Source organism: Macrobrachium rosenbergii, chromosome 2, assembly GCF_040412425.1.
Source record: "Macrobrachium rosenbergii isolate ZJJX-2024 chromosome 2, ASM4041242v1, whole genome shotgun sequence".
Classification (NCBI taxonomy): Eukaryota; Metazoa; Arthropoda; class Malacostraca; order Decapoda; family Palaemonidae; genus Macrobrachium; species Macrobrachium rosenbergii.
The window spans coordinates 40121350-40136991 of NC_089742.1; the positions used below are offsets into that span (position 1 = coordinate 40121350).

At 38.3% G+C, this 15642-nt stretch overlaps 1 protein-coding gene across 4 annotated transcripts in view; it reads left to right on the forward strand.

Annotated features, from left to right (window-relative positions):
- The window catches only part of LOC136845673 (serine incorporator 1-like), a 41015-nt gene that overhangs the window by 20119 nt on the left and 5254 nt on the right, over positions 1–15642 (forward strand). For 2 of the 4 annotated variants that reach the window (XM_067115822.1, XM_067115828.1), the window contains 3 exons: positions 2161–2308; positions 11953–12006; positions 14352–14554. In XM_067115822.1, the coding sequence (XP_066971923.1) occupies positions 2161–2308; positions 11953–12006; positions 14352–14554 (405 nt within the window). The remainder of the gene's footprint in view (positions 1–2160; positions 2309–11952; positions 12007–14351; positions 14555–15642) is intronic. The other 2 variants (XM_067115841.1, XM_067115835.1) reach the window with 1 other exon arrangement.

A 15642-nucleotide genomic window follows, 5' to 3' on the forward strand; every position in this document is an offset into this window, starting at 1 on the left:
CCCACTGAAGTAGAGACGATTCTTGGCTTTACTGCCGCATCACTACAGGTTGAGATGAGTGCCAACCAGAGGCAGTATCTTCCTGCTGCAGCGCTCTCACCGCGTAAGGTTACAACAAGCATTACACCAATACTAGCTATCTTTCTATTTAAAAATCATCTTTAATGAGTGTTTTGGATGGAAAATTTCATTGCTTCCCACCGCCTGTCAATGTGGGATTCAGCTATGTTGTTAATTGGTAAGTTACTTATATAAAAATGACATTTTTATGATAAAGTTTTATATATACTCACCAAGTAACTACATGATCAAAGCCCTCCCACCTCCCCTCTCATGGACATAGGGCACAAACGAATTGGAGTCTTCAGCACTGTAGTACCTATTCTTCCCCGGTAGTGGGCAGAGTCTGGTTACCTACACTAAAACAATAGCGCGTTACTGCTAATTTAAAATTTGGAACTGCCACAGTTAAGTGAAACTAATAGCTATGTATTTACTGTACTTGGTAAGTATATATAAAACTTTATATTATCATAAAAATGTAATTTTTTTCATTTATTCTAAAGGATATATTTGTAATAATATGCAGGCAATGAAGCTGATTTTGCATTTATTCTTTCAATATAGTTTAATTAGAATTGGCTGTTATCCTTAACAGTGACCTCAGAAGATCAGTAATTGGTGCAGTTGGTGGAGTACAAGGCTGAGTTTCAGCCAGCCAGTTTTTTTTATTTGTTGGCCAGGTGGTCTCATTATTTAAGAATTTGTTGATGTCGCATGATGCACCTATTCCATGACTTATTGTTGAAGGTTACATTATATGTATTGATTCTGATGTTACAGTATTTGGTGATAGCTTTCTTTTACAGTACCTGTACTTGAAAAATCATACATAGTTTTCTAGAAATTTAAGTGTCATTCATTGTTGTAAGATTCAATGTCATGAGAAATTATGACAAATGCCATATGCTTCAGAGCTTGCTTTCTAGCATCTTGAAATGTTTCTCCCCATCTGGATGTTTCCAGCATCCTGGGATCTTTGTTTTATCTCGACAGATTTTCTCTAAATTGTTTAATTCCCCCAACTATTGTGGTGAGGGGTTAAGTGGTCATTTATTTGGCTTTATCTAGATAGAGTATTTCTATTATCACCATAAATTACTTTGCCCGTTTAGGTGGTGCTTTTCATTTCACAGGGCATCAACATCCTTATTCCGTCATTCTGCCAAATACCAGATATCTTTTCTTCCATTCCCTTTGGAACAGTCTGTTGGTAGCATTATGGGTGCACAAGCTTATAAATTTAAGAACTTAAGTATTGCTTGAAAGTGCTCTACTATAATTTTTTATATATATATTTGCATCAATATATTTATTTATACAATCTCTTTTCTTGGCTCGTACATTTCACTTTCACATGAGCCATTCTGTTTGTTGAAGCTATTTAGTTAGGTAATGGCCTTTTTGGCCTGTTCCCTAAGAATGTGTCTATTTATATTAATTTGGCCATTAGTGACTGAATGAAAATATGAAACATAATGGACAACATTTGTTTATTTGTAACAAGAAATTGTTGGATGAATATTTTTCCATAAGGTAACCATTAAATTAGCTTAGGTCACTATGTATTTAGTAACCTACATTAAGGTAACTTACAATTTTTATGATTTCCTGTATTTCTTTTGCAAAATCTTGTCCAGATAATACTGTGGAAAATTTAGTGAACTACAAGATACATACTTGCCCAGTATTGAACATTAATTTTAATATGGGTGGATATTAAAGTACAGTATATCAGAATAATTATGTTTTCTTCATCCTCTTTTTTTGGTGTAGCCTAGCAAGGATTTTGGTAGGTTTAAAAATGTTCTAATCCTTTAACAGGGGAGAACATGATTTGAGTAGGTTTCAGTAGTGAAAGGAGATTAGATTTGTTTTTATATACAGTATTCTGTTCCTGCGTTTTGAACTTTGAATAAGTTTTAGGAATTGAAGGACATACATGTATTTTTAATTATCGAAGGGAAATTAGATTTAAAAGTGTTTGTACTTTAGTCATTAATGGTTGTTGAATATGATAAGTTTTTCCATCCTTAATCTGTAGTAGTTATACTTTACCAAATATTCGGTAGATATGTAATTACATTTTAACACTTTCAGAATGATGAACCTGCTTTTGATGGTGAGAGCATTGCTTCCTTGATCATCTGGTTCTTCTGTGTGCTCTACTCATCCATGCGCACTGCCTCCAACTCCCAAGCATCTCGTCTGACAATGTCTGACAAAGTTCTCTTGAAAGATGATAACAGTAAGTGCCCTGTTATGTCAGCTTATGTATTTTGATTTTTGGCTCTCTGGTTAGAACTGATAAATTCTGTGCATATTGTGTTTGTTTTTAGTGATTAGGGTTTTCTGTATAATTTTAACAAGTCGGTTTTATGAGCAGGGTTTTCTGTATAAGTTTACATTTTTAGTGATTTGGATTTTCTATATAATTTTAACAAGTCTGTTTTATGAGCAGGATTTTCTGTATAATTTTAACAAGTCCGTTTTACAAGCCCTGCAGCTTGAAGGATTTACAAAATGACTCGGTGTTTTGTTATTCAAAGTTGAGAATCTTGTCATAATTGTTGTGTCAATTTTGATCTTGCTTGTGTTTTATAGATTAAAATACCTATCATTAGAAAGTAACAACTACTATTTGGTGTATGGTATTTCAAAGGGCTAAGGGTGCATATCTTGTTTTCTTTTGCCCATTATCCCATTACAGTATTCTTTCATAAAAGGTTATCTTTTACCTTCCAGCACTGCATGCTTCAATTTGTTTCAAGGCTTTTGCTCTTTTTGCTTCTATACTGTCAATCAAATGTCATTAAACTAAGTCCTCCAGTCCTTTAATATTTAGATTCCAGTGATGTAAAATCTGAAATAATAGGAAAATTCATTAGAAATACATTGGTCGCTGGCACCCTCGGTATTATGTACACAGCTTGCCTTGGGAAGGCTAAGTTGAAAACAATGATTTATTGGAAAGAATTATGTATAATGACTGCTCAAAGTGATTTATGCTAAGTAAGCACATATGGGATGCGCATGGCACAAGCTGTGAATTTTTGAGTTGCTAAAACCAGAAAGGTTTAAGATGACGAACATTGCAACTAAATTTTATTTTGTCAAAAATCTCATGTTACTGTGTAACTCAAGAAACCCAAAAGCACATGCTTGTACTTTTTATATAAGCAACTTACCAAGTAATTACATAGCTACAGTTTCAACTTGTACGGCAGCTTAAATTTTGAAATTCGTGATAGTGCTACTTTTGTTTTGGGTAGGTGACTAGCTCCACCCGCTTTCGGGGAAAGAGAGGAACAACTCAGCAAAGAGCTTCAATTCATTTCTGTTGGCTTATGACTGTAGACCAGTTGTTTGAAGTCAGCTGATTTTGGAATTCTAATACTTTTCCAGCTGGTGAAGCATTCTTGGTAGCCTTTGGCATATTTATCTAGTGTTAGGTTTTCTTTTGGAGACCGCTATTACTGGTTTTTTACCTTTTTCACAATCGTAGACAATTTCTTCACTGATTAGACTTTTTTGGGTAGTTGACTTGTGCACACAGGAGTAAGTCTGACTCAAGCTCAACTAGCATTCGTTATTGCGGCAAAGGCTGCAGTACGAGATTGACGAAAGCATCTTACGACTCACACCCTTTGTATAGACTGTAGGGGGCAAGAGACTTCTGTAGATTTGACCTGCGATGAGTGTAAAGACTGGGATAGCAAGAAGTGGGGAAATTTAAAATCACATTTAGCTAAATTGGAGACAGGAAAAGGAAGGTGGCTTCTAGGGCCGCTAACAAGACTTTAACTAGTTAGGATTCTACGAAGTCTTCTAGTGATGTTAGTATTCCTGTTCTCTGCTCCTGTATCTTTTGTGTCCCCTATTCCCAGTCCTCCAACTGCACCACCTTCACCTTTACCTGGCTCCCACTCTTCCAACCCCGATCCCTTTGCCAGCCTCGAATAAAAAAATGACCAGAAATTCGGTCTGATAGTGAGCACTGTGGCCCAGGTAGGGCCATTGGTTAGTTCTAATGGACAAAATGAGTGAGAAAAGTGCCAGTGAAGTGTTGGTGGAGGATGTGGCTACTTGTCCCACCGATTCTCCAAGGCAAAAGTCACTGTCATACTTCCCTGAACCTAGGAGGAGTCATACTGGAAGCCTAAGGGCAAAAGGTCCAGAGAATCTACATGCAGCCCCCACCCTTCCTGCAGTTACTGGGACAGCCCAGAATGCTTTACACTGGAGTGCCCCAAGGTAGAGCATCAGCACTTGGTGGCCAAGTGCTCTTCTTCTTCCTCTTGCAAGTGTCCATCTTTGTCCAAGCATCAGTCGTCTTTTGAGCACCTGTCTACCACTTCCAAGCACCTAGTAGCAACAGAGCTCCCATTAGCTTCTGAGCGCCCAGCCTGAGCGTTCAGCAGCCCCCAACTGCGCCCAAACGTCCAGTCTGTCCAGTCTCAGCTTTCGAGCGCCAGGCACCAATGCCAGTCCTTTCAGCGCCAGCTGCCAAGCGCTTGGCGCCAGCCTCCGTGCACCTGTCTACTCTTCTTCAGATTCCTGCTGCAGGCACTCCTGTGCCCACAGTTTTTGATCCGTTGTTGGCATCCTTCAACGCCAACTTGACAGCATTTTGGACTTATTCAAGAGGGTGCTCTGCAGCTAAACCTCCAACGGACTTGTCTTTGTCTCTGGTATCATTGGAAGCGGAGGAAGTAGATCAAGACTACTCCATCAGCATGTGCGGCATTGCTACACTATTTGCTCAGTAGCTTTCCTGATTTCTTCTCTTCAGCAGACCCGGTTTCGCCCACCTCCACCTTTTTAATGAGCAACCAGCCTGTTGATTCATCCAGGATACCTAAGATGATACTTTCTTCCTCGGCAAGAAAGGCTTTGAACGAAATTGAGAGTTGGCGCTCAGAGAAGAGTAAGCTCCTCCTTTGGGAGCCTCTGCCTCCTCCCAAGGGGACTTCTCTGGGCTCATTGATTTTTCCTGGAGGTCAGCTTTTACTTCTACCAAGGTGATGTTCTCTGCAACAGAGTTTGATCATCTCTTCAAGAGCATTTTCAGAGTCTTCGAAGTTTTTACTTTTTTGGACTGGTCAGTAGGAGCCCTGGCACAGAAGATTCAAGACTGTTCTGCTTTACCTGAGGATTGTTCTGCAGACTGGCTCAATGTCCTCTCTTGTACGGATAAGGGCATTAGAGATGGCTCCCAGGAGTTAGCCTCCCTCATTGCTATGGGAATGCTTAAGAAGAGAGAGCTTTGGTGTTCTTAAACTACCAAGGGGGTTATTTCTTCTCAGAAGTCAGTGCTCCTCTTCTCTCCCCGTGATCGCCATCACAATTAATGAGATCGTGTTGGACCTTCAAAAGAAGCCCACACAGGACCTCTTGGCTCAGTCTACCAGACGTCCTAGGGAGATGGCCCCCTTTGGCACCAAGTTGGTCCCTCTGCTCCAGCCGCATCCCTTTCGTAGAAGCAGACAGAGGGCCTTTAAGAAGTCCTCCTCCAAGTCTTCCTCGTGGAAGTGAAGACTGTGTCATGCATACTCCAGTAGGAGCCAGGCTCCCTCATTTTTGGGAGAGATGGAATGCAAAGGGAGCAGAGCAATGGATCGTAAAAGTCCTGAGGGAGGCTACTCCATCCTGTTCAGGGAGAAACCACCCTTAGTCAATACACGACTGCCTACTCAGTAGGCTTGGAGAGGTATTCACCCCTCTTGGAAGATGTCTCATCCCTCCTCAGGAAGAGAGCAGTAGAGGTGGTCGAAGACGTCAGTTCAGAAGGGTTCTACAGCCATCTCTTTGTAGTCCCCAAGTCATCAGGAGGTTGGAGGCCTGTCGTAGATGTCAGCACCCTGAACTTCTTCGTCCAGAAGACAAAATTCAGAATGGAAACAAACCAGTCGGTCCTATCATCCATTCGCCAGGGAGATGGGATGATTTCTATCGACATGCAGGATGCTTACTTTCGCATCCCCATCCCTCCGGACTCCAGGAAGTACCTCAGGTTTGTGTTCCGGGACAGTGTCTATCAGTTTCGAGCTCCGTGCTTCGCCCTCTCTACAGCTTCTCAAGTATTTACTTGGGTTCTCGCCCCCTTTGCAAAGTGGCTCCATCTTATGGGAATCAATATCCCTTTATTTAGACGATTGGCTCCTTTGATCCCAGTTGAGGGAGAAGTGTATGGAGGACCTTCGTAAGACCCTTCTCTTAGCCCAAGACTTAGGTTTGTTAATCAGTATGCAGAAGTCCCAGCTGACTCCGACCAGGAGATTCTTTATTTGGGAATGATGATAAACTCTCAAGAGTTTTCAGTCTTTTTGTTCCCCCAAAAGAGTAGAATCCTGCCTATAGATGGTAAAGGAATCTCTCTCTCCAAGCCTGCTCGGCCATCAAATGGCTGAGTCTTCTAGGGACTCTGTCCTCCATAGAGCAGTTTGTCACTCTACGCAGACTCCACATGAGAATGTTGCAATTCTTCCTGAGAGCTGGCTGGGACAGGAGATCACATCTGGGCATGTTCGTTTTTCCAGTGAATCAAGCAATCATGAGGGACTTGCAGTGGTGGAAGTCAGACTGTTGGAAGGAAAGTCTCTCCTTCTTCTGAGCCACAACCTAGACTTCTACTCTGACACATCGGACCTAGGTGTGGAGCCCTTCTAGGGAACAAGGTAGGGAACAAGGAAGTGTCCGGGACATGGTCCCTGGAACAAAGAAGTTGACGTAACGTGAAGGAGTTGAAGGTGATTAATTTCGGGCTACAGTTCTTTGCATCAGAAGTTTGCAACAAGACAGTGGCAGTCCACTCAGACAACACTACTGCCCTGTCTTATATCAAGAAACAAGGAGGGACTCGCTCTTTCTCCTTCTCCCTCTGGGCAGACCAGAACCAGACCAAGATAATTACATGTTTTATTCAAGGGAAACTAAATGTATTGGCGGATGAACTGAGCCATCAATCAAAAACAGGTACTTTCCACAGAATGGACTCTTGATCCGCTAGTCTGCCTAGATCTATGGAAACTGTGGGGAAAGCTATTCCTGGATCTCTTCACAACCTCCCAGGAATCATTGCCTTCCGTTATTCTGTGCTCCAGCTCCAGACCCTCTGGCATGGACAACGGACACCATGCTACAGGACTGGTCAAACAAGGATCTATATGCATTCCCACCATTAAGTATGGTGAGGGAAGTTCTAAACAAATTACTGTCCCACCAAAACGTAATTATGACTTTAGTAGCCCTGTTTTGGCCTCGAAAGGAGTGGTTCCCATATTTCCTTGGACTACTGGTGGACTTTCTGAGCCTCAAAAGCCAAATCTACTCAGACAGCCTCACTTCAGATGCTTCCATTAAGGACTGTCCACTTTGGCCCTGACAAGATACAGACTGTCAAGAAGCTCATTAGAGCTAGAGGTTTTTCAAAAGCAACTGCAGAAGCTGTTGCTAGGTGTAGATGTCAATCCTCTAGCAAAGTCTGCCAACCCAAATTGACAGTCTTCTGTGCTTGGTGTAGATGACATAACATCTCATCTTCTCAGACGTCTATAGCAGACTTTCTGCTATATTTGAGGTCCTCTAGAGATCTGTCTTCCTCTACCATCAGAGGTTACAGGGTCATGCTAGGCTCTGTTTTTCGCCATGGGTGTAGATCTACCCACAAACCAGGATCTGTCCAATCTCATTAAATCATTTGAAACATCTAAGAAGAAGGTAGAGGTGGTCTTGTGGAACTTGGATGTGGTTCTGAAATGGCTCTTTAGTTCTCGTTTCAAGCCCCTTTGTTCAGTAACATTAAGGGATCTGACTCAGAAGACCCTTTTCCTTGTGGCTCTAGTAACTGCTAAGCGAGTTGGTGAGCTGCATGACATTGATAGGAGGATTGGGTTCTCACAAGGGAATGCAATCTATTCCTTTACCCTCGGGGTTTTAGCTAAGAATGAGACCCCGTCTAAGCCCTGGCCTCGCTTCTTTACCATTAAGAACCTAATTGAAATATTAGGCCCAGAAGAAGAAGAGAGAATTCTTTGTCCTGTGAGGGCATTAAGATATTATTTACACAGGACTGAGAAAATCTGTGGACCTTTGAGTAACCTGTTGTGCTCGGTTAAAAATCCTTCTCTTCCCCTTTCTAAGAATGCCTTGGCATTTTTTATGAGAGACCTTATCTCAGAAGCACATTCCCATATTGGAGAGGACGTCTTGCCTTCCGTTGAAGTAAAAGCTCACAAAATCAGAGCAGTTGCTACCTCATTAGCTTTTAAGCATAACTCATTGCTCTCTTCCGTTCTTCAATTGACATTTTGGAGGTGCAAGTCAATCTTTGCAACTCGTTTCTTGCATGATGTGGAAACAGCATATGAAAATTGCAGTACCCTGGGTCTGTTAATGGCTGGTATGGTTTTGGGGGAAGAAGCTTATTAAACATCCCTTCCATCCTTTTTTCTCATAGGCTTGACATAGGGTGTCAAGTCTTAGGGAGTCTGGGGGTGCCATGTGCCTGGAGTACCCACCAGTTTTTTAGTGGATGAGTGGTGGTTTTTTATTATGTGATGTACGTGACAGCATTGTTTGGCTGTTTTATTGTGGTATGCTCCCAGGGCAGGGGCAACTGCTGATGCTCTCTTACCAGGTAAGGAAACAACAAGCATTGTTTCAATGCAAGCAAACTTTCTATTCTCAAATTCATTACCATTACTAATGTTTTGGGGTAGAATATGTCCATGTATCTCACCTCCTGTCAATGTGGGATTCAGGTATGTAATTACTGGGCAAGTTACTTAACCCTTAAACGCCGACTGGACGTATCGTAGGTCGACTAAAATTGTCTGTCGGGTGACGATTGGACGTACCGTACGTCGACTAAAATTGTCTGTCGGGTGACGATTGGACGTACCGTACGTCGACTACAAAAAAATTCAACCTTTGGTCAACTTTGACTCGACGGAAATGGTCGAAAAACGCAGTTGTAAGCTAAAACTCATACATTCTAGTAATAGTCAATCATTTACCTTCATTTTGCAACAAATTGGAAGTCTCTAGCACAATATTTCGATTTATGGTGAATTTTTGAAAAAAAAAACTTTTTCCTTACGTCCGTGCGGTAACTCAGCCGAAAATTTCAGAAATTCTTTCATCATTTTGTCGTAATTTTTGCAATTGTTTATATTAGCTTGTTACATAAAGTTTTATATATGAAAATGTGCGCAATTTCATGTAAAATACAACAAAAACAATCCATGGTTGTAGCTTTTATTAGTGTGGAAATATTTTCATATAAATCACAATAAGTGCCAAAATTGCAACCTTCGGTCAAATTTGACTCGACCGAAATGGTCGAAAAACGCAATTGTAAGCTAAAACTCTTACATTCTAGTAATATTCAATCATTTACCTTCATTTGCAACAAATTGGAAGTCTCAGCACAATATTTCGATTTATGGTGAATTTTTGAAAAAACTTTTTCCTTACATCCGCTGGTAACTCGGCTGAACATCTCAGAAATTCTTCGTCACTTTGTCATAATGTTTGCACAGTTTTATATTAGTCGTTACATAAAGTTTTATATGAAAAAATGTGTGCAATTTCATGTAGAATACAACAAAAAATAACTCATGGTTGTAGCTTTTATCAGTTTTGAAATATTTTCATATAAATCACGATAAATAGAAAAAATTCGACCTTCGGTCAACTTTAACTCGACCAAAATGATAACAAAATGCAATTGTAAGCTAAAACACTTACAGTCTAGTAATATTCAATCAATTACCTTCATTTTGCAACAAACGGGAAGTCTCTAGCACAATATTTCAATTTATGGTGAATTTTGAAAAAACCTTTTTACGTCCGCACGTTACTTAATTCATGCATCATTTTTGTGATAATATTTTTCTGTGTTGCTTTTGATCGTTTTACAATTTGTTATATACCAAAATCATTGCAATTTAGTGTACAATACAAAGAAAAAAGACTCATTAGCTTTAACCGCTTTGCTCACAGCGATTTGTATACAATTATATATGAAAATTTTTTTTGCTGTCATATATTTCAATATTTATATATGATAATGATATTTTTTCCATTTCTGATGGTTGCATACTAAACTTCAGGCAATGACCAAAAAGGAGCCAAAAATGAACTCTTAATCTTAAAAACTAAGCGTGCTGTGATTTTTGAAAAATTTTTTCCGCTTCGCACTAACTCCCCTAACGCCGCCCGGCATACATGCAAACACTTTTGTAAATAGAGGCTCACGTTTATGGGTCATATAAAATGAAATTTTTTTGATAAAATAAAGTTTTGTATATACTTATGAAGTAATTACAGAATCGGAGCTCTCCCTCCTCCCCTCGCATGGACATAAGGTCACAAACAAATTGAAGCTCTTTGCTGATTTGTTCTCTCTTTCCTAAAGTGGGCGGGCTAGTCCCCTTACCCAAAACAAAGTAGCGCCACTGCAATTTCCAACATTTGCTGTCATGTGAGTTGAAACTATAGCTATGCAATTACTTGTTAAGTATATATAAAACTATTTTATCATAAAAATGTAATTTTTTTGTGGTTACCTATTGGTTATTACTTTTTTTTTTAATGTGCAGTTATAGGAGGTATTTCAAAGAAAGTCATCTACAAATAATGTATATATCTTTTACTGGGTAAAGTGTATACTGACCAAACATCATTTTCATGGAACATACACTACGTAAGAGTTAATGTAGTCTCTCAAATGTAGTGCATGAAATTCCACACACCTTCAAGATGTAACTGCTTTTTACACAGTAGCACCTTTACTTTTGCTTGACTTTATTTTTTAGGTGGAGCTTTGAAGTGTATCTTCAGAAACTTCAAATAGTTTAGGCTGTCTTTAAGATATTTTGGGCCCCAAGTCATAATAGATAGTGCTTGTGCCTTTCATGAAGTTTTTTTTTTTTATCCTTTTTTGAGATTGGAATGTAATGTGTATGAATTATGATTTTTCATGTAGTAATGCTTTTTCCTATTTACTTGTAAGATACATGGACATTCAGTGATATTTCCTGTTGGGGTACTGTTCTTGTTTTGCAGTTTGGGAAAAAGTGTAAGGAAGTTTCATTTCCAAGGACCTGCTTTTTAATCAAAATGGTTCTCACCTCCCCTCTTTTGCATTGCTATTTGGGCATCAAAAGTCTTGTAATCCATGTACATTTTGAAGTCCTGAGTACATCTTGCAACACTTGTCTGTTACATTTGGTACACAGTTTAGAATTCACTCCCTACACTTTGCCTGTGTAACTTTATGTTCACTTTATTAATTGATAATTTTTCCATGGTTTCCTTTTCAGCAACCATAAACTATGGTTGGCATACACAGATTTTCATTCCTCTCCTCCATTCTTCCATCTTTTAAACATTACCACCACATCTTCAGATTCAGTACTTAGCACTTATGTTATTTGCATAAAGCAGCTACCAGGGCCCCATGTTCTGCACTCATATGTAGCTGCTTCTGGTGCTGGGTCAGCAGACTAGACATTACTGAAATTAATTAAACTTGCATAATAAATTTATGTGCACACTCAGTATCAGGGATTAAATATTTATTTCTCATTCATTTTCCTGACAGTTCTTCATTAGTGGTATTGTTATCAATGATGCATAAAGACAGAAAAGCACAGAAATTTTAACTACATCATTAGGATGATGACTTTTCAGGCAGAGAATATCTTTGTAACTGAAATTTTGGAATTAGCGTCAATGATTGGGAGCCCACTCTTCAGAAGTAGTAATTCTTTGTTCTTGGGCACATGTGCTTCCTCATATGTTATGGAGTAAAAGCAGACTTATGTTTTTAGGTTCTCAGTTTTGTTTCAACATAAATTAACATGCGTGTTGATGCTTTACACGCAGCTAACCGTAGGAGCCTTGGGGACATTCCTCTTGTGACCAATGAAGTGGTTCAAGGTAAACAGGAGATTCCATTTCTTTTTTCCAAAGCTTTTCATATTGGTGTTCTGCCATAGCTAACTGCTTTAATATGGATTTGATATGAATGCTAGACCACTTGCTTTTATATTCACATGGTTACTACATATAAGTATAATCTTTTTCACCTGAGTCCTTTGTATAATATACCATACACCAGGCTTGCTGTTCTGTAATTTTTATAATTTTTAACATAATCACTCATTTAAATGTTCCTTGAAATGGATATGTAATTTGCTTTTAATGGGAATTGCTTTTGTTGTAGAGTCGACTTTAGACTAGCATAAATTAAAAAAAAAAAATCAAAGCTTAGTGTTGCAGATCAGAAGTTATATTACATTTACTTTTCTTTCACTAGGCATTTAGATTTTGTGTATGCAGTAGTTCTGGAATGGCATTTGCATGACAAAATTTTTGGGAACAGTTGGTATACATTGGTGCTAGCAAATTGGTGATTATTATTGCTTTGGTTTAATAGTATGTTATTTAGCCTTCTATTAGTGTAGGCTTATTTAGCCTTTTATTAGTGTGGGCTTCTTAGGATTGAGAACTGCATCCAGTTGTTAGTTTAAATTAGATGATTCTGTGATTGGTGCTTGGGTCTTTTACAGTTAACATTGTAATGAAATTTTTCTCTTTGCTTGTAGTTTCCCATTGGGTTTAGTTTTGGTTGTAGTTTCCAGTTGGGTTTAGTTCTCTGCAGTGATGATAAGTTGCTGCCTTTCTACTTTTTCATGAATACTTTGTGGATGTACCTGAAGCTAGACTTTAACTTGCAGATAAATACTGTTACTGTAGTTTGGATGAATCACTAACAAGTACTGCACATGTAATTGAGAATGCATTTATTACAGCTGTTTTATCTTTTTCCCTTCTTATTTACCCTTCTTGGACTGTTCCTTTTTCATTACTTTGTGTTTAAACTTGTGCTGTGTACCACCTGTTGTGGCTGAAGGTTTTCGTGTCCAGAACATTAGCAGAAGATTCCAATGTTCACTGTACCCATGCAGTGGAATTGACCAATATTTTTTGTGAAGATAATGACAAGATACAAATGTTAAGCTTCATAATTTTTAGTTTGTTTCTGTCAGATTATCATGCTCACTTTCCCTCTTTAAAAAAAAAAAGTTCTCAATAAAGTTCAACAGTCTTCTGCCTGTATGTCTAAATTAATTATTTACTGCTTGTTTATTTCTGGTACGGTACTATGACTTCGTAGCCTTAAATCATGAAGTGGAGTCTAGCCCACTTGAACCTCTAGTCCTTGAAGACAAAGCCCATACATACAGTGGTCTGCATTATAAGCCAGATGACTGCATATAGGAAAAAACTGCACGCAATGATGTCATAACTCATATTAAAGACAGGTCTTGCATGATTAACTTAGTGGATATAATTACAGTGCTCACTGTCTAAGGCATGTAACAAAGACCTTAACATGAAACAATTTGTTAAAGTACTCAGAATGATCTTATACCCTCATCTTTTGAGACAGAACACTTAAAAGTAAATATCAATTAACCTATGGGTTACATAAAAATGCTACTTCTTAGAGTGTGCAATTAATCGCCAAAATGTGCTTTTTTCTTTCTTGTGAAATTTCTGGGAAATACCAGTCCCCATTATTGCTGCTGCTGCTGCTTTTTTTTTTTTTTTTTTTTTTTTTTTTTTTTTTTAATGTTAGGAACTGAGAGCTGATTGGGAACTCCTAGGTTCTATGCTGTCGAAAGAACCAGAGCAGATATTTTCAAGTCAAGATCGCTTAATTATTTGTGACCAACTGCCTGGTGAAAAGTGAACTACTCCACAGTAATGGCTTTTAGTGATATTAGTATAACATAATGTTGAGGCTTTATGATTTATCGCTGATCTAGTAGTAATCAGGAGTATCATGTAACATTTAGAGAGGCATGTCTACAACCATTATTGTTCCCTTGTTTGATTATGTTGTAGATTACAGTATTGGAGCTAAATACTACATATTACTCAGTTTACCCAGTCCATCCCAGTTGAACCATGATTAATAATAAATATTGGGGTCATGTACTTGCCATGTTTGTGTCTAGGTTTTGGCAGAGAAGTGATGTTCATATGATTGTATGTTTATTTTATTGAAAGTGGAATTATTTTAAATTTTATAAGTATTGGTTAAGAATATATGTACAGTATATGCCATAATGTATTCTAGTTTATTTTCTCCCTTCACTATGAGTGTTGTTACCAATTAACTTCAGCATGTGAATAAATTTATTTTAAAATTTAAATTTTTTATTAACTAGGTTGCTATACATGGTATATTAATTTTTTTTTTTTTTTCATCTAAGGTGCCAGTGGTGATCCTGAGTCTGGTGACAACCATCATGTGTGGGATAATGAAGATGATGGAGTAGCTTACTCTTGGTCATTCTTCCACACAATGTTTGGACTGGCTACTCTTTATGTCATGATGACCCTTACAAACTGGTTTACTCCAAGTAATTCAGACTTGAGTACTCTCTCAAGCAATATGGCAGCTGTTTGGGTGAAGGTAAAGTAGTGTTTCTTCATATGCAGGTTATGATTGAAATATTTATGTCATTAAGATTAATAGAGTATATTTAGAGTGTAAATTTTATATTTCTTGCAGATACAGTAATGTGTTCATACAGTGCTACCAACCATTGTTTAATATTGGCAAACATACACCCGTAAAAATTCATACTTGGTAGCCAAATACATTGATGAGACATGGTAGATTATAATGCATGGAGTGGTGGGGAGGGAGGTGCAACAGACCCATTCCAGCACCAGGATGTCAGAAAGCACTGTTGATTCACTGCTTTAACAGCAGCTTTTAGTTTTCTATAAAAGAAAACTGTTGTGAAGGCTGTTGGTCTGTCCATCTGCACTCTTTCTGTCCGCCCTCAGATCTTAAAAACTACTGAGGCTAGAGGGCTGCAAATCAAACATGCCAAATTGCAGCCATCTAGCCTCAGTAGTTTTTATTTTATTTAAGGTTAAAGTTAGCCATGATTGTGCAGCTGGCACCTACAATAACACAGGCCACCACTGGGCTGTGGCTGAGAGTTTCATACAGCATTGTGCGCAGTACAGTAAACTTGATTGTGCTAAAGAAACTTTTGTACATTTTTTACTTGTTTAATATTGCTTCTCATTATCTCTTGTGGATATTCTTTGTCGTTCAGATGTCCAGCATCCAAAACTGCGTGCTGCATTCAGTCTCTTATCCCCTTCTTCATTTGTGTCGCTGCTCCCAAGTAAATACGCTGTATGTACAGTCACTCAAAAATGTTTTGCAACATGTTCCAGAAGTTTTCGTTCACCTAACAATAATTTGTTCTTTTTTGATATTTACAAGGAAATGTAATTTTTCTTATTCGACTTTGCTATTAATCATACGGGTTAACAATATAAAAGAATGGTGAGTGAAAATTCATATTACAAAAATGACAAAACATTTTGAAAATTTCACTTCAGATGATTGGGCAAAAGAGTCAAAGAAGAAACTATATTTCGAATCCAGATAAAAGCTTATTGACTAATAAAGCAATATTGAATAATCATCAATGAAATTATATATACATAAAGAAAGAAAGAATTCAACCATTATTGTTG